Source organism: Carassius auratus, chromosome 14 (genome assembly GCF_003368295.1).
Source record: "Carassius auratus strain Wakin chromosome 14, ASM336829v1, whole genome shotgun sequence".
Lineage (NCBI taxonomy): Eukaryota > Metazoa > Chordata > Actinopteri > Cypriniformes > Cyprinidae > Carassius > Carassius auratus.
The window spans coordinates 18,751,680-18,761,197 of record NC_039256.1 but is presented as its reverse complement, the minus strand read 5'-3'; the positions used below and the strand labels follow the sequence as shown (position 1 = coordinate 18,761,197).

The window sequence follows — 9,518 nt, the reverse complement described above, 5'->3', positions numbered from 1 at the left end:
ATACTGTTTGACATTAAAATAAAAGTGTGTATTATTGGCTGGCCCTTTTAGTGGGGTTGACAGATTGACTTTAATTTTAACAGAACAGTGAAGTGACTATTTTCATGCAATAGTGATGGCTTAGATATATATATATTGTTAAAGAAACTATACATTGTATTATTAGACCATTAAAATATATAATTAATTTGTCTTTTAATACAGCCTTCTTCCCAGATAAAATGAAGATGGCTAAAATAATTCCCCTTATTAAATCTGGTGATAGGCATAGTCTCACAAATTATAGGCCTATATCTTTGCTTTCTCAATTTTCAAAAATTCTGGAGAAGCTTTTTGTTTAAAAAAATTGATTATTTTTTTTTATGAAAATCACTTTTATTCTACAGAATTGGAGAATAAAAATCACACAGTTGGAGTTTTTATTGACCTTAAAAAGGCCTTCGACACTCTTGATCATGGTGTATTGATATCTGAATTACAGACATATGGAATAAGAGATATAGTATTAAATTGGATTATTAGGTAGAAAATAGACAATATGTAGAGTATATAGGCTATGAATACAAGTTGGAAACAATACAGTGTGGAGACCCTCAAGGCTCTGTGCTGGGGTCTAAATTATTTACTTTATATATTAATGACCTCTGTGATGAATCAAAGATTTTATGTTTTGTTCTACTATTTTTCTTTTTGTATCGGGGAAGAATATGTAATTACTATAGAGAGTGTCAGAATTTCGGTTTACTCATAGATGAAACATTTAAATGGAATTCCAACATAGCTTATGTAAGAAATACAATTTGTACAAACATTGCCGTTTTGAGCAAAGTAAAGTTTATGTTAAATTATAAGGCATGAGAATCCTATATTGTTCCTTTATTTTTCTATATTTTATGTATTGTTTTTGGGTAATGGGAAATTCTTATTTCGCTAATTTAATGCCCTTATGTATTTTGCAAAAAAATGTTATGAGAATAATTAATAGAGTTGCTCCAAGAACATACTACAGGACTGTTTCCGAGGTCAGGACTACTTTTGAAGGACTTGGTTTCTTTACAAACTTTGTTGTTCATAAAGCAAAACATTGCCTGTTACCGCATGGACAGCAAACCCCTTTTATTGTAAATAGTGAATAAGCAGAAGAAATAATAATTTCAAACAACCTTTGCTGGAAATACCCTCAAACAAATGTGTTTCAGTTTCTGGTGTGAAAAGATGGAATTTTCTAGAAAATGATCTAAAATGTTCAAATATTCATCAATTTAAATAGAAGTATAAACAGAAGATATTTAACTTGTATAAAGATGAATGTGAAAATTGTTAAAACTATAACAACAATGATGGTCTTGTCTTTGTCAGAGTTGTCTTATTGCATCGTTGTTTTTGTTTGCTCAATGCCATTTAAGCAGAATTAATAATTATGTCGGTGAGGCCGTCTAATTTCTAACTTTCTTAATATAAGAATGGGGTAGGAGTTTATAAAATCATTTTTCCTTCATCCTACTCCTGTTCTTGTCATGGAATGTATTTTTGTTGTGTTTGTAGGATTGTTGTTGTGGCATTTCGTGTTACATTACCATAAAAAAAAAATAATTAAATGAAAAATTTAAATATGTCAGCAAAGCTGTCAATAGGTTGCCATTTCAACCCTCTGATAATTTGTTAAAATACAACAAAACTAGACTCCATGTGCAATGTTACTGCTTACAGTGCATCAGTGTCTTACTTCCCCCTAGTGGTCATTCAAAGCAAACACAAACAGCGTGGGTCGAGAACGTGACCTTAACAACAACCAACCACAATTAAAAAGTGTTTATTTTACTCGAATTTTAACATATTTGTTTCAGCTGTTGATATACATATCAATATGATATACTAATTTTACAAAATCTTTCTGGGCAATCTCCATAAAAAGTAAACCAAGCAAATATTTAATCTGGTTAGTCTTTATTCCTGCTGTAGGTTCACAAGAAGAACGTTTTCTCCTCGTATAAAAAGCTGATTGACATGACGTGTGTGCACTCTTCCATACTCCACTTTAGGCTTGGATTTTAATTGTTGTGTCGATTTTAATGTGGTCTTGTCTTTCTCAGAGTGTTCAGATCTCTCCTGGGTATGTCTGGGGTCGGTTCTCCTGGTTTGGTTTGAGAGACGAGATGAACTACTGTGTAGCTCTGACTTCTGATTCTCAACCGCGCTGAGAGCCACGGTCTCCTGAACTTTTAATTTTTCAAAGAGCTGTAATAGAAAAATTAACAAATAACATTTGAAGAGTATAAAAAAAATGCCAGCAAAAAAATAGGATTTAAAAAATCTTCAGTGCAAAGCAAAAGAAAAAAAAAAAAAAGGACAAAAAGCACAATTTTATTTTTATTAATACTTTTCAAATCAATTTTAGATGTGATTATGGTTTAATATCTTCTAGAATATTCAGATGTGTATTCAAATGATTCACCCTTGTGACCGTAAGTGCTTTCTCGTGATAAAGAGCTTGTCCCAGAAGTGGCTCCCTGTATGTTTCATCCACATCCACCATTGCCTGGCACCAAACGGATTAGCAGAATAAAAGACAACAAATATTTATATTTAATAGTGATTCTAATACATGTAAATGTGATTTAATACGTACCAGGTTCCAAAACTTATCAAATGCCACCACAAAGCCAGAACACACTCCTCGGAGCCCTTTAAAGGTCCGGATGTGAACTTTGACTCTAATTTTCTCCTGAACACATCTGTTTAGTTCTCCTAATGGACTTCCTGTGTGCACTGGACAAAAAGACACAGCGCATAGTGAGATAACTAGATTAACTTAAAAGTTAAGCGTTTACTATCATCTTGTTGGCATTGACAGCAAAGGCAGAGAGACATACGTGGCATTCTCGTAAGCACATTTTTGGCCGCTTTTCGCCGTCGAGGCTGTCGCTTGACTCCACTTCCCTCTCCCTCCTCCTCAACCGGGTTGTTTACCATCAGTCTTTTCAGTCTTTCTATCCTCTCTGGGTCTGCTTTACCCTTCTGTGCTTTTCGGAGTCTTTTCTCCACGTTTTCGGGTTTGGCTCGGCCTCGACCGCCTTTCATGAAGCTCTCATATTCTGCGATGTTATTAAAGCACCTGATATTGGGGAAAGGCAATGGCACCTTGTGGGGAATACAGAGCGAGCAGAGGGTCAAACTTATCCGAGCTGATGTCCAGCTTAGTTTCGACATCATCTTCGTCAGTCTCTGGTGTCTGTCTGGAGGTCTCGGTGGTGGTTTGCTGATCAGATGTTTGAGAAGGTCCTGAACGGCGCTCGCTTTCAGACTCTCTCTCACTCTCCTCCATTTTTGAATGAGCCGCAGACCGCGGAGAATCATGGGTAACTTATCAGTGTGGTGTGAAGCCACCGATGAAAATGTTTCCTGTCAAAATCTTAGAAAATGTACCAGTTTATATATATAATAAAAATAACTAAAACGAAACCATATGAACAAAATTAATAGAAAATATTTAGATATGTGAAAAAACAACAACAATACAAATAAAAGAAATGCGCTCAGTATTACTAGAGTTTTTACTAATTTATAAAACAATAAAAAAAGATATAAAAAAATATTAGCTAAATCTATATGGTCTCAGTTATACTAAATTAACACAGATTTGTAAGTAACTATTTAATTGACCCCCCTTTTTTCCTCTTGTAGGAATTATCCACATCAATTATTTTTCACTATTGTATATTCAATAAACAATAACTTAAGAATGCTTTTATGCTTTTCCAACTTTAGCTAGTCTGTAATGTTGCTGTTTGAGCATACAATTTAAAGCTCAATGTCCAATTTAAAAGGAGATATGTTTTAACATTATTTAACAGAAATCACTTATTTCACAGAAATCAAGATCGATGAATGGGATGAGACCTGGTTGAGCTGCACTAGAGAAGACAACGAGTGTTATTATCATGGCAGAGACAAGCTAGTGTTCCCAAGACAGACGAAATTAGATTGATTACACTCATCCAGGTTTAAATCGCGCTCAAATTTATTTGATTTTTACGCAATATTTAAACTGAAGCTCGTAGTAGGCAGCTTTGGTAAGAGGCATGACATTTCCCGAGTCCGACCAGACGCCGAGTGCTGTCAATCACATCACACACTGGCCGAGCTAACCAATCACAGCACAGCTCGTATTCCAGAAGGCGGGCCTTCATTTGATACAGGGACCGTTTATGGCCATGTCAGACTGGGGAGAGAGTTGTTGTAATAATGTGAAATATGTGAAAATAATGTGTTTTTCGAAAAATCTAGTATGTGAGCCTGTTCTAGTACACCTTCAAAACAAAATGTATGTATGTGTTTGTGTACTCGGAGCAGATTGTGGTTACTTTTGTTACCGCTTCCACAATCGTTCTCCTCCTCGTCAGTAGGTGGCAGAGCGCACTCGCACATACAAACGGGACGTACTACACGTAGAAGCGTGTGTTCGTAATGTATTGTTCTAAAAGAAAACATTGCCGTATCGCGTATATATATTATTTTTAACATATTAGAGAATAAATATACTAGATGCTAGAAGGATATGTGGTGCTGCTTTCGATTTATATTATAGTGCTCCGGTGAGTAGTTGGTGCAATAGCCTATACTAGAAATATGCTTTGTTAAGAATACCAGAAGATGAGGAATCCGTTTGTATTGCTTCAAGATTTAATAAGCATATGAATTTACTGGAATTGTGAATAACTGTCGATGTCAAGAGAATGTCAGTGGACATAAAACAAACATGACGGTGGTACAAAAGAGCTGATGTTACAGTGGAACTGGGGACTTTGTTAGCACTTTGGACATTTCTGTAAGCAACATATCTTAACAAAAAGTACCTCCTAATATTATAAATTCTATAATGATGTATTATGATGATATACACACGGCATAAGCTGTGTATTAACAGTATACCACGGCACTATTTTACCAGGTTGTCAGTGGACATGGAGTTTCCAGGACATAGTCAGCAGCTCCTGGCCAGCCTGCGCTCTCAGCGTCTACAAGGTTTCTTATGTGACTGCTCTGTGCAGGTCGGTCCGACTCGTTTTGGAGCCCACCGTGCTGTGTTGGCCTCTTTCTCCCCTTTCTTCCATATGTTTTACTCCGACCAGTCTGTGGGGAATACCAGCACAATAAACGGAGGGCCACAAAGAGACACAGTCACTATTAATGGAGATATAGTGACCCCACAAGCCTTTGGGCTCCTCCTTGATTTTATGTATGAAGGGGTTCTGCGATTAGCAGCCCACCCCCCTCCAGAGGACGTGCTAGCTGCAGCCAGCTTCCTACATATGAACGATGTGGTGCGAGTTTGTAAGAGAAGACTGCAGGGTCGAGGACTGGCTGAGGCAGATAGTACAAGAGTAGAAGTTGGAGCAAACGAGTCAGCTAAACCTGGAGAACTTGATGGCTCGAATGGAGAAGACACACCTGGTGCAGAAACAGAAAGAGATGGAGCAGTAAGAAATTGTCCACAGTCAAGCCAACAAATGTCACTTTATATCGATACCAAAACTGAAACACAAGCAGGGGTGGCTAATCTCCTCATGCACAGGGAGAGTTCAGAAATGGCGGACACGACCCAACCAGGAATGGACTCACAACCAGCCATGAGTAATACTTGTTCGGGTTCGTCCACATATCGTCCTTCACCTAGACCAGACAAAACAAGAATATCGGCAGCAGCGCGATCTGCTAGCCTTGAGTCTGCACTTTCAAGTCCATGTAGTACGACAGAAATAATTCAGAAAGAGACGCAACCTGTTGTAGCCACTACCGTGGCTCTGAGCAGTGTGGATAACGCTAGTGCTGCTCTACAACATGAATCTAGAGTTTTTATGCAGGCTCAAACAATAAAACCCCAGTTCCGGAACAAAAGTGCTGGAAATCCAGAGTCTTCACAACACATTCACAACCAGAATGAAAGGATGCATGAGAACACTTTGCCCAATGCCAGAAACATGCAAAGTAAGCTTAAAAAAACTTGTTCGCAAACATCAAGAGAAGAAAATGAAGATCGCTTTAAAGTGAAATTGGAGGCCATTGTGATTTCTGATGAAGAGTCTGATGATGTAGATGAGACCGTGGTAATGGATGATGACCCAAGAAGAAATGCAGATTCAGATCATGGAGATGATTTTGATGACAGTAATCATGATGTGGAGGAGCTGACTGATACTCAGTTTATTCCTGCACACCCATTAATTCATCTTCCACATCAAGAACCCCTTTCTTTCCCTTCCTCACCACAAGGGCCTAATCCCTCTGCAGCAGAAACCGCCGGCTTTTCATCATCTCTTTTTCCAGCCAATTCCCAGCCGGAGCAGCAGGCCATGTACCTAGAGGATTTTCATGACTCGCTTGGGAGTTACGTAGAGGACGTGCCTACTTGTAACACTTGCGGAAAGACGTTTTCCTGTGCGTACACGCTGAGGAGACACGCCATTGTGCACACAAGGGAGCGCCCTTATGAGTGCACCTACTGTTACCGCAGTTACACGCAGTCTGGAGACTTGTACAGGCACATCAGAAAGGCACATGATCACGGCTTACCAGTCAAGCGCAGCAGAGTCGAGTCCGACCCCCCACCATCACCACCCCCTCCTGCTCAGACGTAGCCATCATCTGTGGCAATCCTTTTAACAGGTCCTTCAGAAACCTGCTTGCCACGTCTATACTTTTGTGGCAAATGCTTTGAAAGGGAATCTTGACACACGTGACTGCTGCCATGCCATTTACAAACACAACCAGTATGACTGAAAAAAAAGTTTCAATATTCAATATTGTTTGAGATATTGAGATTTGTACTGTTACACAAACTGGTTTTAAAATTAATTTCTAAAGTATATTGTTTTTATATAAAGATTGGAAGTGTAAGTAAATGTGAATTGAATATTGAAACAGCCTTTTAGTAAAGTAATCCCCATTCATGGTGGTGTTTTGCAGTTTAAAATGCCATGTTTACGTCTCTTATGGATTATTGTAGCTGTTATAAAAATAAATGAGCATTAAGATCCATTAGAGCAGATACATGACTATATTCACTACAAGGAATAGTTTTGCTGTGTGTGAGTTCTGTGCAGTTTTGTGAGTCTGAAATTGCAACCAGCTTTGTTGTAGAATTTTTAGAGAACTTAAACACTACTTTCCAAAAGTTTGGGGGTAGTCAGAAGTTTTTTTTTTTTTTTTGTAATTAAATTACTCTTTTTATTCAGCAAGGACACAATACATTGATTAAAAGTAAAGACATTTATAATTTAAAAAAGTGCAAATTTATATGTCAAGTAAATGCTTTTCATGGTTTCAATAATATTAGAGAGCACATCTGTTTTGAACATTCATGAGAATAGTCTTTTTAGGAAATCAGCTTATTAAAAATATTTTAACATGCTGATTTGCTGATATTATAATAATTTCTGAAGAAGGCTTGAGTAATAATGGCTGCTGATAATTCAGATTTTCTTTCAAAAAATGTACAAACCCCAAACGTTTGAAAGGTAATGTACATCAGATCAAAACCTGCCAGTTACTGTTAAATAATGGACAAATGTCTAAATTAAAAGTCTGCACAAGGGAAAACAATAAAACAAGACTTTTAATAGTTAGTGATGTTGCACTGTGATATTCTTCAACAAATGTTTGGTAAAATGGTGGTTAATACCACGACACAGTATGTTACATATTCTGTCTTCCAAAAAAGATTCACCTTTAAATTCACATTTATTTAACTGCAACAATGTACTTGAGAAGCAGATCTCCACAATAAAACATTAGCAGTCATCCACTGGTCCATGCATCTGCAGAAAGAAGTATTGATTTAGAAGTTAATTAATGCTAATTGAAATGAGAGAGATGTTTGTAGAGCAGATTCTAATGTGATTAATAGTCATCAAAAGGTACTTACTGCCTCTGCTAGCTGAGGCCAAGCCATCGCCATCACAACCCCATCATCAGTTGTGGGAGGAGTCTCCAAATTCCAGTATGTGAAATGATGGAATAATGAAGAAACTTTCACAACTCTGTCCTTAAAACAAATGACAGAAAAAAAGTTTAAGAACAAGTGTTTTAAAAAGCATTATCTGTTGTTTAGAAATGTGTGATATCAATGATTTCTAAAGTAAGGCACAGTGCAGGAACCTCTTGATCAGATGCAGGCTTCTGGACCTCTTTTAGCACTATTCCTGTGTATCCTTGTGGGCAATGCAATTCCTGACCCTTCAGCCCCCTGCCTCTGAATGACACTGTCGTTTCTGCACAACACAATGTTATGTTTATCGGGTGGAGTGCTTCAACTCATTTCATTCTCGAGGTGTGTACTTGTATTTGACTAACCGTGTTTGCGTTCCTTCACAGTGGGATTAAAGAACTTGAAAACTTCGGCAGGCCCGTCATGCTCTATTTCACAAGGTAACAAGTGGATCTGTGGTTTGTCAGCTTGCTTGAGGGAATCTAGCCGGATAGCTGTCACACAACTGTTCGCTGACATCTAGTAAAACAAAGTGTGTAAAGCACATTTGACAATTACTGACAGTGTCATTTCATTAATATATTTGACCATGGATCACAAAAATAAGTAGTCACAAGTAGCACGGATATAATTGTAGCAATAACCAATAATATGGGGAAAAATTATAGATTTTTTTTTCATGCCAAAAATCATTAGGATAAGAGCATGTTCCATGAAGATGTTTTGTAAATTTCCTACCATAAATATCAAAACTTAATTTGTGATAAATAATATGCATTTGGACAACTTTAAAGTTGATTTTCTCAATATTTAGATTTTTTTTTTTTTTTTTTTGCACCCTCAGATTCCAATTTTTAAATAGTTGTATCTAGGCCAAATGTCTTTAACCATACATTAATAGAAAGCTTATGTCAGCTTTCAGGTGATGTATAAATCTCAATTTAAAAACCTGACTCTTATGACTGGATATAGAGAAACCAGGGCTATTGTGACAATTTTCCACTGACATAGTGCCTCGCCATTACTATTTTGACTCTTTATAAGTACAAATTACAAAATGACATTACAGAACATGAAATTAAATGCCAGTAAATATTAATTATCTATTAAAAGATGATTGTATACATTATTATTAGTAGTAGTAGAAAAGTTGCCAAGTATAGTTGAATTAAAGACATGTCTTCTACAATAAACTACACTTTCTCCTGTTGATATAATGCTAGACGATCGCATAAAAAGCAGTTTACATCAATGTTATCAGAACTGAACCTCTGTATAATTGTATGGTAAAGCGGAGGGGTAATTTTATTGCAGATATCTTACCTTGCTTGTTTTCGGTTGTGTTTATAAAGTGTCACGTGGGAACAGCTGTGTTTACTGTGATTGGGCGCTCTGTATTTCTTCGCTTCCACGCGGATGTTTTTCGCGGTAAAATCCAAAGCATTCTGCCATCTACCGTTCGCTGTTGTCTTTTGATAATGACTCGAAAAATACACTATTTTTACTTTATTGTTATTCTTCTTATTATTAT

General features: G+C 36.9%; 3 protein-coding genes across 3 annotated transcripts; 1 reads left to right on the top strand and 2 right to left on the bottom strand.

Annotated features, from left to right (window-relative positions):
* Nucleotides 1-1,797: 1,797 nt before the first annotated feature.
* Nucleotides 1,798-3,361, bottom strand: lsm11 (LSM11, U7 small nuclear RNA associated). The gene is given in 5 exon segments (XM_026280418.1): nucleotides 1,798-2,238; nucleotides 2,456-2,539; nucleotides 2,630-2,769; nucleotides 2,874-3,144; nucleotides 3,146-3,361. Coding segments are annotated over 5 exon segments (966 nt in total). The 5' UTR covers nucleotides 3,326-3,361; the 3' UTR covers nucleotides 1,798-1,947.
* Nucleotides 3,362-4,410: 1,049 nt separating this feature from the next.
* On the top strand, nucleotides 4,411-7,625 carry LOC113113886 (zinc finger and BTB domain-containing protein 3-like). Its single transcript, XM_026280415.1, has 2 exons — nucleotides 4,411-4,828; nucleotides 4,952-7,625. The coding sequence occupies exon 2, from the start codon at nucleotides 4,965-4,967 to the stop codon at nucleotides 6,636-6,638; it is 1,674 nt and encodes a 557-aa protein (XP_026136200.1). The 5' UTR covers nucleotides 4,411-4,828; nucleotides 4,952-4,964; the 3' UTR covers nucleotides 6,639-7,625.
* rnaseh2c (ribonuclease H2, subunit C) lies at nucleotides 7,598-9,461 on the bottom strand. The gene is made up of 5 exons (XM_026280419.1): nucleotides 9,311-9,461; nucleotides 8,353-8,506; nucleotides 8,158-8,270; nucleotides 7,925-8,044; nucleotides 7,598-7,817 (listed from the first exon to the last, which is right to left on the bottom strand). Exons 2-5 carry the CDS (start codon nucleotides 8,504-8,506, stop codon nucleotides 7,791-7,793), a joined length of 414 nt encoding a protein of 137 aa, XP_026136204.1. The 5' UTR covers nucleotides 9,311-9,461; the 3' UTR covers nucleotides 7,598-7,790.
* Nucleotides 9,462-9,518: the final 57 nt, after the last annotated feature.

What these genes read in the sequence shown, in the direction of transcription:
- LOC113113886 (XM_026280415.1), top strand. Translation starts at nt 4,965, where the DNA reads ATGGAGTTTCCAGGACATAGTCAGCAGCTCCTGGCCAGCCTGCGCTCT.
- rnaseh2c (XM_026280419.1), bottom strand. Translation starts at nt 8,506, where the DNA reads ATGTCAGCGAACAGTTGTGTGACAGCTATCCGGCTAGATTCCCTCAAG. An exon ending in AGCCTGCATCTGATCAAGAG is followed by an intron (nt 8,045 to 8,157) that starts GTTCCTGCACTG and finishes ATTTGTTTTAAG; the next exon opens with GACAGAGTTGTGAAAGTTTC. An exon ending in GGCCTCAGCTAGCAGAGGCA is followed by an intron (nt 7,818 to 7,924) that starts GTAAGTACCTTT and finishes TTCTTTCTGCAG; the next exon opens with ATGCATGGACCAGTGGATGA.